This window comes from Prosopis cineraria, unplaced genomic scaffold, assembly GCF_029017545.1.
Source record: "Prosopis cineraria cultivar Desert tree isolate PC_DT_omini unplaced genomic scaffold, ASM2901754v1 PC7, whole genome shotgun sequence".
Taxonomy (NCBI): domain Eukaryota; kingdom Viridiplantae; phylum Streptophyta; class Magnoliopsida; order Fabales; family Fabaceae; genus Prosopis; species Prosopis cineraria.
The window spans coordinates 39,295,744-39,313,129 of NW_026555338.1; the positions used below are offsets into that span (position 1 = coordinate 39,295,744).

A 17,386-nucleotide genomic window follows, 5' to 3' on the forward strand; every position below is an offset into this window, starting at 1 on the left:
CAAATTCGAGTGACATCCTTGAAGTATAAATATGTGATTCCTATTCATTTTCTCGGCTTATTGTTTATTTTTCATTATTTTACTTTGTATTGATTTTCTCTTTTGCAAAATTTTGCATCAATTAATTTACGTGTATTAATTGTCGTTTACAGATGTCTGTGTGTTTGTAGAAAGTGTGCAATAATTAATTATTTTGTATCGGCTGCATGTGATTGAACGTGACGGAATGAGAGTCTGGAATGGATGTTAGGTGTGAACATGAAAATGATTGGCCGTGGGTGGGTTGGGCTGCATGCTTTGATTAAATAGATTTTGCACAGCAGTAAACAATTGAATGGAGACGCATGAACACGTTGCTTGAGCCCGTATATTTTATTTTATTATTTGGTCATCTCTTCCAATAAATATGACCTTTCAGAAGGGCCTCCTTATTGCTTCCTCTCTGTAATATCCCATCGCATCATAAGTCGTCCCTGATTGTGTGATTCTGTTTGGGATACATAAAAATAAACATGGAACCCGAGCCTTACTTCCCTTGTTTTGATGCTTCCTTGTGTTTAAGCAGCAGATGGTGGTCTAGGGAGACGAAGGCGGTGGTGACGGGAGGGAACAGGGGGATAGGGTATGCTTTGGTGAAGCGCCTTGCAGAATTGGGAGCGACGGTCATCTTAGCGGCCAGGAACAGAGAGAAAGGAGAGGCTGCATTGATGTCACTCCGAGCGGAAGGTCTTGCTGATGTTCATTTTCTGTTACTGGATGTGTCTGATTCCCTTTCTATCACTGCCTTTGCATCCGCCTTCAAAGCCAGATTTGGACCCACCTTGGATATTCTTGTGAGTTCATTGTCCTATATATTTACATGAACGAATGAAGGAAAAGTGAAAACTCATGATGATTCATAATAATGCACGACAGGTGAACAATGCAGGGGTATCATTCAATGAACTGCAAGAGAACTCGGTGGAGCACGTAGAAACAGTGATGAACACCAACTTCTACGGCCCAAGGTTGCTCATTCAGGCTCTCCTCCCCCTCTTTCGTCCTAATTCTTCAAATATCAATCGCATTCTCAATGTGAGCTCCAGGCTCGGATCTCTAGATGTAAGTGTAGAATAATTTTTCTTTTTTGAGCAAAGTAAGTGTAGAATAATTAATTCAGCATTGAGTTGAACATATTTTAATTGTACAGTATTGATAGTATTAATTATTAATTAATCGATTAATTATATAAACGTAGAAGGTGAGAAACTCGGAGATAAGAAAAGTTCTAGAGGCGGAGAAGCTGAAGGAGGAGGAGATAGAGGAAATAGTGACAATGTTTGCCAGAGATGTGAAGAGTGGAAAGTGGAAGAGCAGAGGATGGCCAGTATACTGGACAGAATACGCAGTGTCGAAGCTAGCTCTGAATGCGTACTCGAGGGTTCTGGCAAAACGGCTCCAAGGAAGCATAAGCGTGAACTGCTTCTGTCCCGGTTTCACCAAGACCTGCATGACAAAGGATCAGGGCACTCACTCCCCCGACCACGCTGCTTCCCTCGCCGCCACACTTGCCCTGCTTCCCCGTCATCTCTTGGCCACTTCCAAATTCTTCTTGCTTCGCTCTTCCAATCCCCCCCGCTCCCACCTTTCCAGACTGTAATTCACTCTTGGGCCTTTTGGGCATCGCCCCACTTTAGCCCAATTGAAACTAGCAATTTGGTCATTCCGTGAGATCAGGGTCAAGAATGTGGAGACTTGGATAATTTCCTTGCTCACTCTCAATGTAATCTCTGGATATTCCATATCATCCGCCTGTTTTAATTATTCATTTAGTTTAATGGAATGAGATCGTGAATTATGACATTAAAATAAATATATTATTCATTTAATTTATATTTAATAATTTAATTTTGATTTTTGAATGATATATTTATTTTAATGCCACCATTAGTAATCTTGTACCATTAAATTAAATATATAATTAAATCGATGGATATGACTGGATACGGAGGAAGGTATTAAGAGAGAGATTCAAATTTGTATAAAGAGTAATTATTAATTGAAGTAGAAAATAATGATTAATTTTATATTAGTCATTTTTATGTTTCCAGTGCAATTGGTGTGAAAAAAAAATCTAAAATACTCCTCCAGTTTTATTTATAAGATAATGAGAGAAAATTAATTTTAATTCTATTTATATGACAATTTATTTTTTTATATTCATCTTTACTTTTTTATTCTTGTTAACGCTAAAAAAATATTAAAAATAATTCTTTTTATCATTATTAGAATTAGAGGTAAAAATTTATTAAATTTTAAAACAAAATTAATGAGATTTAGGTTTTTCTTTAATTCCAATAAAATATTATAAAGTGACTTATAAATAAAATTGGATAAATAAATGCAGTAAAAAATATCTTTCTGCAGTTTGTGTCACTATCTTCTTTTGTGTTTTATTTTTACCTTGGTACCCCATCGTTTATTATGAACCCCAAAACTTACTCAATGATAAAACACAACTCAACTGCTTAATAAGAATTCTAAATCCAGTCACACTTGAACAGTAAAGAAAACATGGAAGATTTCAGAGCTTCATAATGAAAGAGACATGAAAACACAAAGGATAGAGCAACCACGCAGAACTAAAGGAGGAAAACGAATTAGGCAACGCTGTCGTAGAAGGTAAAAGACGAGAAACTCACAATCATGAGATTATGGCCAAAGGGGAGAATGGAGACACCAAGTCTAAGGAAAGCTTCGTAAAAATATCTCTTCATATCTTCCCTACCCGTCCTTTCTACCAAGTCCGAAGTATTTGGCTTATTGTAACATCTCAAAAAAATGAAAGAACTATTTCAACCTCATTGATTGTCATGCAACTCAATCCAAGGAGGACCAAGGATTGCCTAAAAGCTAATAGCGATCTCCCATTCCCTTGGAGTGGAGACGGGAAGGTGTAAAAAGCAGAAGCAAAGGTCCTCTATCAAGCAAATAAGAAAAAACTTATATACTTAAAGTACTTGTATCCAATTAAATCAAGATATGTGTATCTTTTATAGATTATTTATTTTATAATAAATTTTTGTTATTGATTAAACTAATATATTAATATCTACATGTCATGATTTGATTAGATATAAATATATTAAATATATAAGGCTAAGTACATAAGTCTTACATAGGCAAATATTTAGGGTTTATTTTCTTCCCATTTTAATTATTTTTAAATTTTTGTTGTGAATCACTTTTTAAAAATTACTTTTCAAAACAAAATAAAGGGAAAATAGGTTAGATTATATTAATTTGAAAATAATTTTAGAGTTAGATAATTGAGCAAGAGTGGTAGTTACCCTTACCAATCCACCCTAATCTCCAAACATCAAGGTAATTACTTATTTTGTCAAATTATGCAAATTGAATCCCAAGTTTTTGAAGTTTTCTAAACAAACAAATCATCTTTGCAAGCATAAATTAGAGTTTAATTAGTATATGGAAGCATGAGATCTCAAAGAATCAAAACATTTATATAAAAGTTTATAACAGTAACTCAATGTAGTAGAGAGGCATGCGTCGAGGCTTGTATGCCTTTGTGCCAGGCGTTGTGGCACATTGCACAAATTTGACAGCAAATTTTGCTATCATTTAACAGCAATAGGGGCGAACTTTTGACGATCCCATTTTTTCATCCGACATTCAATTGAGGTGCTCTAAGTATCTATAGAGAGCTTTTTTTAGCTCTAACTCATGACATTAATTTCATAATCATAACATTTCTCAATCAAAATTTGAACACCCATTTCAAAAATTCACTTCCTTTCAATTTGACTACACAACTTGGGTGTCCAGTTCATATTTCAAGTGCCAAAAGCCAAATTCACACCCTAGACTATAATTAAAAGACCAAAACGGACTTGTGCAATCTACCATATCTCACAAATAACAATCAAAACACATTTTCAACACGACATTGGATCTCATTCGGATATTTAGAGGCTTCCAAACACTCAAGGTAAGTAGTTTATGCTCTTATCTTCCTTTCTCTACCATATTTATAAGGATTTGAGTTAAGATTTGAGTTGGGAGAGAAATTTTTAGTCCATAGGAGTTATGAGTCTAAACTCATTGATTAAAATGGATATAAAGAAAGTTGTTTAGAGTATTTAAACCTAACATTAATGATTTTCAAAGTGATTGGTTCATGGGAGCCATTAATATCCGAAATTTATCATAAATAAGGTTATTGGATGTATGGCTCATTAATAGTAGTTTAATGACTCAATGATGATAATGTGAGTTAATGAAACCTAGTGAACATATTGAGTATGAATGAGTAGTGAATTATGAGATTGAAAGAATAGAGAATGAGGAATTAATGTTGATAAAATGCCAGAGTGAGATTATGATGATATTTTGTAATATGATTGCAGTGTGACTCTTGTGGCACCATTTAAGCTTGAGAAGAGCTTTGGAAGTGTTTGTTGTAAAAGGTAAACCTTTCATCTCTCAAAGGTTTACGGTAATTAGGAGAAACCTAGTTTATATAGTTGAATATTAATTGATTATTTATTGAAATGGTTGATTTGAAACATGACTTTTATTATGAACTACTGATGCAATTTGGCAATTTGTTTAACTTGTGAAATGATTTTGAAAATGGAAAACCTCTTGCTTAACACCTAATTGTGGTTGATGATTTGATTAATGGCATGTCATGGTGAAATTAATAAAATATGACATTTTGAGAGTGCACTATATAAGGTATAATGGTTGTGGAGTTTATTAGAATTAAGAAATTGATATGAATTTGTGATGAGATTGTGAATTAGGTCACATTTGCATAACATATGTAATATGTGCATAGCATGATCATGGGCAAGAGTTCACCTAGGGAGAGGAGTAGATGGTTAAATCTACATGATATTGGCAGTGACTGTTGGAATCAGGAATTCACCTTGGCACTGACCATTGAAATTGAGAGATAGCTCGTGTCCTATGATTGATTTAGGACTATCCTACTTATTCTATGAGAGACTTAAACCTAACTAGTTTATACTAGTTCATGAGGAGGTTACATTAGAGATATGACACCCTATGGTTATTAGTATTAGGGGAAATCAGATTACACAAGTGAGTAAGTTGACCCTACCCCGGTAGCTTCTTACAAGTGAAAGATTGGGTTAGTCCGTGAAAGGCATAGCCATCGAATAGCCACCGATTTCATGTTGGAGGTGGCAGGAGGGTATAAAGCTAGCATTTGATCATGCATTTAGATCCGGGCACATAGTTGTTATTATTATGATCTAGCATGTGTTAGGGGCTCATGGTTGGTTTATTATTATGACCCCATGATGTGAATTATCATTTATGTGGTTTTATGTGTGTTATGCCTGATCACATAATTGTTAGTATTGTAAAACATGGCTATATTTATCATTTATGTCATATTTACGTGTTCTTGCGTATTTGCATTTGTTCTCAATTGATATACAACTATATAGATTAGGTAAAATTTGGTTACTGAGTGGCTTTACTCACCCCTCAATTCTTAATATTTTCAGTGCCCAGCTTATTGAATCTGATTAGGGAAAAGCATATTGAGGCATAGGATTTTGGTGTAGATTTTATTTTTATGCCTCTCTACCTTGTTTATATGTATATATGTTATTAAATTGCCAACTAGGACTCATTTACCAATTTTTGAACTACTTGCATTATTATTGTGTTTAACTTGTATATTTTATGTCCTGGGTTAATGATTTTTGGGTATAAACCTTATATAGAGTCAAAATACTTGTGTAGGTAGTATTGTGTGTATTTTGGGTTGAATTGGAATGAAAATAAATGATGTGTGTAAGAATTTCCTCCCTTTTATGTTTTTATAAATTATGGGGTTGAGTGGTAAATTTGTGATTTATGTGTTTGTGGTTGAGTGTGGTGTGTTACATGAATTCTTTAGAGTTTATTAAGTGTGGTTGGAAGGTTGGTGTTGGTACTTGTGTATGAGCTGGGACACCACTGTTGTGAGTTTTATGTGAAAAACTGGTAAAATAAGTTTTGGTGTCCAACTCTTTATTTATAGAAAATGAATTTGAGTGTGAAACTTGTGCCATTAGCTAAAGCTAGGAGAAAGCTCTGTGTAGATACCAAAACTACCTCAATCAAATTTTAGATGGAGATTTAGGACAACAGTTGTCCCTCGCACTGCTGTCAAATGAAAACAGTTGTTTGCTGTCAAATTACGTACAGTGCGCCGCAACGTATGGCACAGAGATGAGTAAGCTGTGGCGCATGTCATATTTTTCTACATAGTTTCATTGTTTTGAGTTTTAAAACTCAATGTTTTAGGCCCCATATGTTTTGTGGGCTTTTGCATTTCTTCAAAACTCTGATTTGAACAATATGTTAGTTTATGGGAGAGTTTTAATTACTGGCAGATGAGATCCCTTAACAAATGGTTTTAAACTTACTTCTCCTAATTGTTTGTATTTTCCCCATCCAAAATTGGAAACTTGGTCCTATTAGTTATGGAATATGAAAACTTGATAATTCTTAATAGGCTTAGTCCTCTAATTACCTCAGTTGTGGAGCTAATAATATTTAATGGGTAAGGATATTACAGTGCCTAATGTGATTTCTTTACATTTAACCATAGGGTTAAACACTATCTAATTTAACACTTCTTCACTCTTAAAATTTAATCCCCTCACATATAAGGGTACCCATAGGGTTTTCTAACTTCCTTTAACTCCTATTAACTTCGTTGAACTTCTAACTAACCATTAATGGAACTGTATCACTCTAACCACCTCATTAATGGTAGATTTTCAAGATTTATTACCCCATACCTACCAAGACCCACAATACCATAAATGCTAGATTTAATTAGCTTAAACAACTCCCATTAATTCTAATTAAGTTAATAATTTTGGACTTATAGTCTTTATGGATAAAAAATTATCATTCTAATTCAAATCTTAACTTCCTAACTAGAGAAAATGGAAGAGAAAGGGAAGAAATGAGCTTATAAACCTTACCTCAAGTGTTATCTCGCTCCAAAATATTTCCAAACCTCTAAGGAAGCAAGCTCTAGTAAAGAGATCTTGTCCTTTTTATTTTCTCTTTTTCCTTCCCTCTCACGATGCAAAGTAAAGAGGAAGGAAATGAAACAGATGGCTGGACAGGGGAGAAGGAGAATCAAAAACAACTTGCAAGAAATGAGAGAAACTGAATCAGCAACAACAAACCAAGCCTGCAACAACACTAGTAATAGTTTCGATGACTTGGTTTCTCATTGTAGCTCCCACTCAAACATGGATGATGTAGGGAGAAAAGAAGATAGTAGGTACAGTGGAAAAATGATAGTCAACCAAATGAAACTCCTACAACAACTAATTAACTCTCACAGCACATATTCTTCAAAGAATAAGATAAAAGGTCAAGGCTTCTACCTTAGATGACTCGCATCGCATGAATAGAGCAAGGAGGAGACAATTCGTATATGAATAGTAAAGAATAAGGCCTGTGCAATCACACAATGAGGATGAAGCAGAGAAAAAGGAACTTACGGTCTAAAATAGAGAAAGAAAAATAAAAACCATGACTAATTGACTAGTAAGGATGAAGCAGAAGCAAATACGCCAATGACTCAGCTCTTATGCAGCAGTGTCATAATGACAGGGATGATAGAACAGAGGAAGGAAACTTGACAGCATGAGGAGATGACGGTAGCGAACTTACGATGCATTTGAGACTCACACTGAAGATACCAAGATGAGGGAGGAGAACGAATGGATTTATAGAAGTGAGAGAATGGTTTAAGCTCCTTCTCTATTAGTTGACTCTGAAAAAAATTGAAAGAGGTTAAAGATTTTATTTGAATTGGAGGAAGAACTATTCTATAATTTCACAAGACAAAAAAGGCAGAAAAATAAAACAGCATTCTTTACGTTGTTGGGGATTCAAACTCGAGACATGATGGGAGGAGTACTTACATAGCTTCTACTACACCAGCTACCCTTATTACCCCATTTATCATACGAATTAATATAACTACAATTGAAATGCTACAATAATAGATTATATTATTTTTTTTAATTTTTTGTGTTATTACATGCGGCGTGTGGTATTGAATCACATCCTTTAGATTTTCTTCCTTTTTTATATCCAGGCAACTTGAATCCACTTCGGACCTATGTTTAGGATTGAAATCACAATCAATCGCACTAATTAGACCCTTTTAACTACTCACCACATCAATAAACTTAATTACCCTAATTAAGCTTAGTTAAGCGGGTTTAAATTTCTAGAATGTTATAGTTAAAGAATTAGATTAAGTAAAGTAAAAGAGAGTCATTGAATCAATTAATGTGTAGCTATTACCACCAGCTAACCTTCAAATTTAGGCTTGAAGCAAAGTCACATCACTCGAGTATAAAAAAGGGAGAAAATCTAAACAAAAAGCTTATGAGCCACATGTCGAGGTCTGCAGTGCATCTTCCACGGTGTATGTGTAGCCAATTGCAAAGAATGCACCTCTTCAAGTGGCACATGGTCAAAATTCTACTTAAATAAGCCTACATCAGTTCAAAAATCAAAAAGAGAAAAGGAGAGTAAACGAAGAAGGATGTTTAGCTTTGTTAGGGAGCTTGGGAGCATTTCTAGGCTATTGAACACCAAATGTAAGGTTCCTAAACTCCTTTCTTCCAATTCTCTTCCATTTTCAAAAGGATTTGAGTTAAGAAAGTAATTTTCAGTCCATATAAGTTATGGGTTTGAACTCATTATTTAAATAGAGTTAATAGGAGTTATTAGGATTATTTAAACCTAGTATTGATGATTTTATAAGTGTTTGGGAGGTGAGTGCCATAAATGGCTAAAAATTGCATTAATGGAGGTGTTAGAGGTGTTTGAAGCCATTAATAGTGGTTTAATAGCTCCTTAATAACAATGTGAGTTAAAGGAACCTAATAAACTCAATGGCTATGTTTGATAGTGAGAGGTTGTGATTTTGGGTGAGTTGGAATAATGAGATAAAGTGTTGGAATTTATCCAGATAAGGATATTTATGATTATTCTTATGGTTAAATTATAGATTAACTAAATTTGGCACCATTTGAGCTAATTAAAGCTTTGAAAGTTTGTGTTTTGAGGGGCAAACCTTTGACTTCTTAAGGTTTGAGATAATTGGAAGAATTTAGTTTGTATAATTGCTTATTAATTGATTGCACATTGAAAGAAGTTGTTTAGAAGGCATGATAGAGATTAATTTGGCTTTGATGCAAATTTGACAATGTGATGAATTATGTGTTGTGAAAATTTGTGTGTGGATTAATGAAAATGTTATGTATGTTTATACATATATGATCAATGCTATGGAATAAGCATGTAATTATGAAAAGAATAACATGTGATATTGGGCATGTTGAAACATGTAGAGTATAATTAAGAAAAATTGTTATGAGCATAATATGATGTGATTAATGTTGTTAAAATTGCATGCTAAGTGTTGACGTATGCATAACATGATCATTTATGGTAGGACTTCGCTTATAGGGAGAGAACTAGATGTGATAAACGTATATGGTAATGGCAACTTAACGTTGAAATCGAAAGTCAGCTGGCTGCTGATCGTTGGAATTGAGAGGTAGCTATTGTCTCATAATTTATTAGGGATTGTCCTACTTGTTCTTTGAGAGACTTGAACTTAATTAGTTTCCACTGATTTATGAGGAGGCTAGATTAGGGGTTCAACACCCTATGGTTGTTAGTGTAAAATCCCCAAATAGATTAGTAAAGTTACCCTTACTAACTTACTTTAAACTCCAAAATCTAAGGTAAGCAAGGGAATAACAGTAAAACCTCCAATTTTTAAACACATAATTAGTACATACTTAACCTTAAGGCAAAGCTACCATGATATTTATAGCTAATTTAATAATAAAAGATGTCATGGAAAGAAAAAGATCAACCTTGGCTATATAAAAATTTATAAAGGGTAAGTAAGAAAACCTCATAGAGATGGAATCCCATAATTCATTAAATATCAAAATTAAGTTTAAACAATGATTTAGCTATTATAAGTCAAATTAAAAAGTATTTGGGAAGCATGAAAAATAATTAGAGTTGAAAATAAGTTAAAATGAGGTAAAAATGGTCATTTTTGCTTAACAGGGATACTTGACCATGGTCAAAGAACAGTAAGGCGTAGCTAACACTTTCAGGAAAGTTTTAGTTATGGCCAATTCTCTCTTGGCTGTGGCTAAATGATCTCAGAAAGTTCTTTGTCTGTAGCCAAAAATCTATTGGTTGTGGCCAAAGATGTCAATGTCATGACAGCAATTGTCATGACAACTACCCAATCACAAACTTCTGACGTACACAACTTTTGACTCGTATTTTTGATTGAGGTGATTTAAGTGTCCACATGTAAAAAATTTCATAATCTAGTTGATGATTTTAGTTTCATATTAATCAGATATTAGACAAAGAATTTGGATACCCGGGACCACAATTTCACATTTTAACTTTTAAAACTATCAACCAAGTATCTAAATCTCAAACCATAAACCATTAGCCTATATAAGGGCTTGAACCACACTCAATAAGTCTTAATACACTTGTCTAAATAGTTAATACAATTTAAAAATGACCATTCAACCCCCATAAAGTGTCGTATGTGTGTCAAAAGTGCGTGTGTGTGTCAAAGTCCCACATTGACTAAAAGAAGGACTCTCCTAATATATATATATTAAGGAATGAAGTGGGCTAGTAAAATAGGCTTAGAGGAGACCTGGCCTTGCACACATGAGATAGGCCAATACAAGGCAATCGTAGTTGAAATCAGCCGATTCACCCCCTGCATGCGAGTTCAAGAGACACTGGGTTCCTTTTATTGGGTTATTTTTACAAAAATAATTAAATAAATAATCATTTTTAGATTACTTAAAAAATCTCTGGTTTTGCTGTTTCAAATTTAAACTTGAAACCTTAGTAGTTTTTTCAACATTAAACCTCTTCTGAAACGTTTTGTGAGTTAATGTCTTGACCATTTTGTCTGCCAAACGTCTCTGGATTAATGGATGTGTGTAACCAAAGTATTAATCCATGTACATTTTTGCTGTTTAATACATGTGTAATCAAAGCATTAATCGGTGATTATGAGCCAGTGTTTGTGTCTCCATCTTCGAGCTATATATAGCCCTTGGGTGCTGACAGAAAAGGCGACTAGCCTCTTGAGTTTTCAGGGTTCTCTCCTCCCTCTGCCTTCTCAGTTCATCTGTGTTTGCTTTTAGTCTCTGTTGTTTTGTTTCCTTGCTCCGCAAGAGGTGCCTGTTTAATCTTGGAGAACTGTTGGTTGTCAGAAGGTGTGTCGGAATAATTCTTAAGGACAGTGTCCTTCCGGACATGACTCAAGTAGTTCGTAGTTCGCCGTTCACGTCTCCCGCCAGTGCCGCCAACATAAAGTACATAAGGAGGTGGTGAAAATGCAATTATTTACATTCAAGCTAAATAATCACCCAAAACATATAAAACTCATTTTACTTGTTTAAATATACTTGTATACTACTATAGTTAGATTAAGGGTTTAGACCCTACTATGGACAAGACAATTTAAAAATGACTAAATTTAATGTTTAAAGTTGCAAATGTAAGTAGATTTCAAATAAACATAAGTCAATATAAAAGACCCCTAGTTGAAAAATATTTATTCAAATTACACATAAACGATAAAACTAGAGAATTGATTACTCAGTCTTTGACTTTGTAAGCCTTCCCTTTTCACTTATCTTGATCGTCGCTTGTGAACATTAAACTACAGGAGTAAAATAAACATCTTAGTAATCAAGTAATTTAATCAAGCATATTAAAGTATGGCAATCACAACAATTAAGAATTTAATATCATATAAGGAAAACTAACATTATTCACAATGCATCTTTATAATGTGTCTTGCATGATCAAATGCAACCGTCTTATATTACTTCTTATATCATCTGGCCAAATCCATAGGCTATTATCTCATATAAGTCTAACTCATGTGATTGGACTAACTCCCGCTCTCTAATTGTGAAGGGACACCTAGCCAAAGGCTCCCACACTCACTCTTAGACTATGAATTTCTCCTACTTAAATTTCGGGGTGTTATAAGTGCCCAATCTATATCGTCCAATTTAGGACTGATGATACTGAGCATTGTGCCCAACTCATGTTGTGCTCGTAATTTGTTGGCAATACTAAGCGCCTATACTAATGAAGTATGCCAATTACTGTGTGCAAACTCAGTGAAGGCTTATACCATGTAGATTTTCTATTATAATCCCTTTACTATGCTAGGATGAAATCCCACCCATTATAATCATGTAAGTTTAATTAATAAATGTGAATATAAGCTCATGCATATCATAGTAATTCATCATTCTCATAATTTATAAAACTTGTATGCTTATCAAAGTTTATATCATATTATAGTTTACAATAGCTCGTTATATAATAAGCTCAGCCAATCCTAACCCATAATTCATATTTCAAATACCAAAGAAAATTTATATAAGCATAATCATCAAGCATTCGATCATAAATATGCATGCTTACCACATCTCTTCCAACATCATCAATTACAACCACTCATCATGTTAACACATTCATCTCATAGGTAATTTAGGCTTAACATCTATATAAATATAATCATTAAATACTTAATCACAATGAGTTATGTTTCATACTTGGGTAATAGTTCAAAATTAATATATTCATCCACAAGGTTATTTCAAGCCATCTATAATAATACTTAAAGTGTAAACGCAAACACAATAATATACTATGCTTAAATTCTTGGTTACCTCAACTCTTAATTTACCAACTAAGAATATTTGTGAATATCAAAGGGAGCTTCCAATAAGCTCAATAACACAAACAATTGTCAATCTACAATCAAGCATATCAATAGTCATTACTGACTAATTATCTTTAATTAACTCTAATCAAAGCCTAAACTCAAAAATCACATTGTGGTCATCTACCCACAAGCAAATCCACTTTTAGGTTCCATTAGTTCACTTAGACTCCCATTAGTTTAATTAACACCATTAATAACTCATAACCTTATTATCTCAACTAATTAGCTCCAGGATTTACTTCAAACCTTACTTTAAAATCCTAAAACTTTATTATCACTATAACCCAAATGTTAGACACTTAAATAAAACACCTATTAATCTCTTTGAAGTCAGAATTCTAGGAAAAATCACAACCCATTTTCGAATTCCAAAAGAACTACCTAAAAACAATGATGAAAAATGCACATGAGAGGAAGAAAAGAGGTTATAAGTACTTATCCAAGTGATTAGAAGCTCCAAATAGATTCAATTGCATACCTACAACAAACTCTAGCAGAGCCCTCTTCGTTCACCTTCGGAATCTTACTCAACTCTCTAATTTTTTAAGCCAAAAAGCAAATCTGGAGCCTTAAAAATCAAGCTTTGGTAGCAGCCAATAAACCTTTGGCTACGGCTAAAGACTAAAATTTTAGATTCTAAATACTGTTAACCTAATTAGGCCTAAATGTGACCCAATAGTACTTAGGGTCTAATTTTAAGCCTTAATTAGGGTTCGATAGACTTATTAGCTGTTCGCACATTATCTATTAATCTAAGTTAATTCTCAATTATTTAATTTATCTTTAATTACCGAATTAACCTTAAATTAAATTTTTCAGGATGTTATAATAACCCAAATAGGATTACCAAGTTTTGTAATTTGTAAAAATGGGATCTCAAGTTTTTATAAATCAAATTCACTAAAACATCACTTAATAAGCTTCAAATCAGAGTAAGATAATATCTCAAAAGCATGAGATACCTCACGAGAGTAAAAAGACTCAAAAATAGTTGAAAAATAACAAGTCATAAAAAAACAGGGCCATGTGCTGTTGCTTGTGCACATGCTCCGCGATTGCCTCTTTTTTGTGCTTGCACTACAGCGTGTTGCATGTTTTCAGATAACAATTATGCTATTAGTTGAAAGCAAGCTCAAGCAAATTTTGATATGCCCAATTTCTCCTTCCAACATTCAAATGAAGTATTCTAAGTATCTACGGAAAGCTCTTTTTCGTAAACTAACTAATGGCATGAGTTTTATTTCTAAATTTTTATACTTTTCACAACTTAGGGGTGTACAAAACCCCATATATATACCAAAAGCAATTATTAACAATTAGATCATACTCAAAAGAGTTACGACCACCTATACAACAAACTACATGCACATATACTCAACAACGTTACACTTTCACTCATCAACCCCTTAATACCAAAAACAATAGGGGGTTAAGGCATTGCATTTCACAATCAACATTCACAGTTATAAGCAAATCAACATCCCTATACTTGCATTAAAATTTTGGCCCTATCTATACTTTAACAACTTACATACAACATTTTAGGGCCTAAAATACAACTCAAGTTCATTAATAACAATATAGTGCAATTGTAAATAAAATGTATCCTAATTGACAATATATTATCTATTAATAAATCTAGGTAAGAGGCTTTACAGTAGGAATCTTAGATTCTTAAGCCTCTGGAGCTTTTTACATTCTAAGCCCTAATTGAGATTTGATATACCCATTGGCCATTCATATATTACCTTTTAATTCAAGTTAACTCTCAATTGTCTAATTTATCCTTAATTACCTAATTATCATTAAGTTAAATTTTCTAGGATGTCATACACATGCATGATCGATTCCTCTTTATAATTTCCTTAAACTAAAACTGCAGGTTGTAATATCAATCAGGACTTCATTTATGTGACTGGACTAGCCAAGCTCACCAATTGTGCGGTGTGACTCAACTAAAGGTCACAATACTTACTCTCAGACTACGGCTTTTCCTATTATCAAATCTCTATCGTGTCTTATACCCTAAGTTAATCTCCTCGATAAATAGGTAGAGATAGCTAGATTTTAGTCTCTCAATAAAATGTGGGATAGCCCCTTAATAAACTGTGGGATAAGGCTAGGCCTTCGTGCACCAAAAGGCAGCTATAAGTATTATATGGATTTTATTTACTCTTCTCCTAAGGCGAACTCTCACTAAATGATCCTGTAATATATGATGTTCACTCATTTCACAATTTTATTTAATCAATAAACATATTGGGCTCACGTTATGAAGCTACCCAAGTGAGCATCAATGTCACCTTCACAGGCATTCTCCTTTTTAATTCTAAGTTTCATAACACATTTCAAGTTTCCATTTAGCCATACAAACAATACTCATATGTTAACACAAGCACACTAATATCACATCACCCATCGTAGACCTCACTTTTCAATACACATTCATAATTTGGAAATTCAATTCAAATTCAACTCCACATTTATGTAAGATTAGAATTAATATACTAACATATGTTTTATAGCATGCTTTCCCATTTACAAGTTCAATCATACATGCAAATGAACTCATTTTCACATTAAAACTCAATTAACAAACAACAACCCAATATAGGGTTTCCCTGGTTACCTCAAACCTTTAAAAATTCAAAGGTTTACTCCTTTATATATGCTTCTAAGCTTGCTTTCCAATCCAAATATGGTATCCGAATGATTAATTTACAATTAGTCAAGTTCAAACTCATCAACATTATCAAAAACACATTTTTAACTCTTGTATTTTCATTTCAAAAAATTCAATACCTTTACTTCTCACATTTAGGCTTACATATGAGGTATTTTAACTCTCCATAGCTCCCATTAGCATTATTAATTATTACTAATGACATTAATGTCTTAACAACTTAACAACTCTCATAAATCCAAATTAAATGCCTATTTTCAGACATTAATGAGGCTTACTAACCAAAAATGTCAAAACCCATAATTTCTAGGTTTAAATGCTCAAAACAACTCCATTTGAGTTAACAAGTTTGGAGCATAGCATATATAGATCGAAAATGATCTCCCATTATCAAACCTTAATAAAAAACTTCAAGAAAATTGTTGGGAAAGAAGAAAAAGATAAGACACATATTCTTAGAGTTTGATGACTTCTAAATGATGCAAACCTTCTTAAAGTCGAAGCCCTAATAGTGTAAAGGCTAACTCCTTTATTTTCTCCTTTATTCTCTTTTAATTTTTTTTTCCATATCATTTTTATAGAACATGTACCATGCACTGCAGTATGTGGTACAGAGAAGGCTATTTTGTGTTCAGATGGCCTGTGCATCGTAGCATGCTGTGCACGCACCACGGCATATGGCACAGAGCTATTTCTCCTAGTTCTTATCACTTTTTCATACTCGAGTAGCCTAACTTCACTTTGGACTCAATCCTAAAGTAGAAAATACAATCTAAAACAACTGTTAGCTCTCTATAACTACACACCACATAAATTTAACTTATTATCCTCATTTACTTAGCTAATTTAGGGTTAAATTTTTTCAAATGTCATAGTTAGTATTGGTGAAAACCATAAATTACAAGTGAGTGAGGCAGCTTTTAGTTAGGTAGCTTGTCATGAGTTGAAGGCTTGGTTAATTCGAGACATGGATGTAGCTGCTAAATAGACACCAGTTTCATGTTGGAGGTATTAGGAGGGTATAAGGTTGGCATTTATCGAGCATTTTATATTCTTGACCTCATAGTTATTATTATTATGGTTCGGTGTGATTTGATAGGGGCGCATAGTTGTTATTATTGTGTCCCCACATGTGCACTAGTGATTGTATGTGTTGTGAGATGTTAAATGCTATGCCTAGCTATATAGTTGTTAGTATTATAGTCATGGCAACCTTTTAAAAATCTTACGAAATATGTGAAAAGATTATTTTTTTCCATTTGTATTAATAATTAATTGATATGCAATTATATAGGTTAGATTGACATTGGTTACTGAGTGATTATACTTACCCTTCAGTTTTCAATATTACAGGGGCTAGTTCATCGGAATAGAAAAAGGAAAAATGACCTGAGGCATTGTATTCTGTGTAAATCCTAATAGTAGGTCTCATCGTATGTTGATTATATGTATTTTATGGATAAGTTGCCAACTAGGATTACATGATTTTGATTACTTGCACTATTTGAATTGATTGAAATGTATATTTTGTGTTGTGGGCTATATGTTATGTGATTATAAAGTTTAAATAGGACCAACATATTAATGTAAGTAAGGAGTTGCTTAAATGAGTGATTTTGACGATTTATAAGTTAATTTATGAATATTTGGCTCCCCTTTATGTTTTTGTGATTAAGGAGTTGAGAGTTGAAAAAGTAAAATTTGTGTGATTGATTGGTTGTGGTGTGTTGCACAAGTTCATTACATTCCATTGAGTGTGATTTAAAGGTTAGTGTGGGCCCATGGCATTTGAATTGTGATTTGGGCACCCAAGTTGTGTGATAAGATTG

At 33.4% G+C, this 17,386-nt stretch overlaps 1 protein-coding gene across 1 annotated transcript; it reads left to right on the plus strand.

The window, feature by feature from the left end:
* Positions 1–446: 446 nt before the first annotated feature.
* LOC129314876 ((+)-neomenthol dehydrogenase) lies at positions 447–1,826 on the plus strand. The gene is made up of 3 exons (XM_054958363.1): positions 447–833; positions 916–1,101; positions 1,238–1,826. Exons 1-3 carry the CDS (start codon positions 513–515, stop codon positions 1,637–1,639), a joined length of 909 nt encoding a protein of 302 aa, XP_054814338.1. The 5' UTR covers positions 447–512; the 3' UTR covers positions 1,640–1,826.
* Positions 1,827–17,386: the final 15,560 nt, after the last annotated feature.

Excerpts from the sequence above, each read along its gene's own strand:
- LOC129314876 (XM_054958363.1), top strand. The coding sequence starts at position 513 with ATGGAACCCGAGCCTTACTTCCCTTGTTTTGATGCTTCCTTGTGTTTA. Across the intron at positions 834-915 it reads GACCCACCTTGGATATTCTT|GTGAACAATGCAGGGGTATC; the intron begins GTGAGTTCATTG and ends AATGCACGACAG. Across the intron at positions 1,102-1,237 it reads CCAGGCTCGGATCTCTAGAT|AAGGTGAGAAACTCGGAGAT; the intron begins GTAAGTGTAGAA and ends ATATAAACGTAG.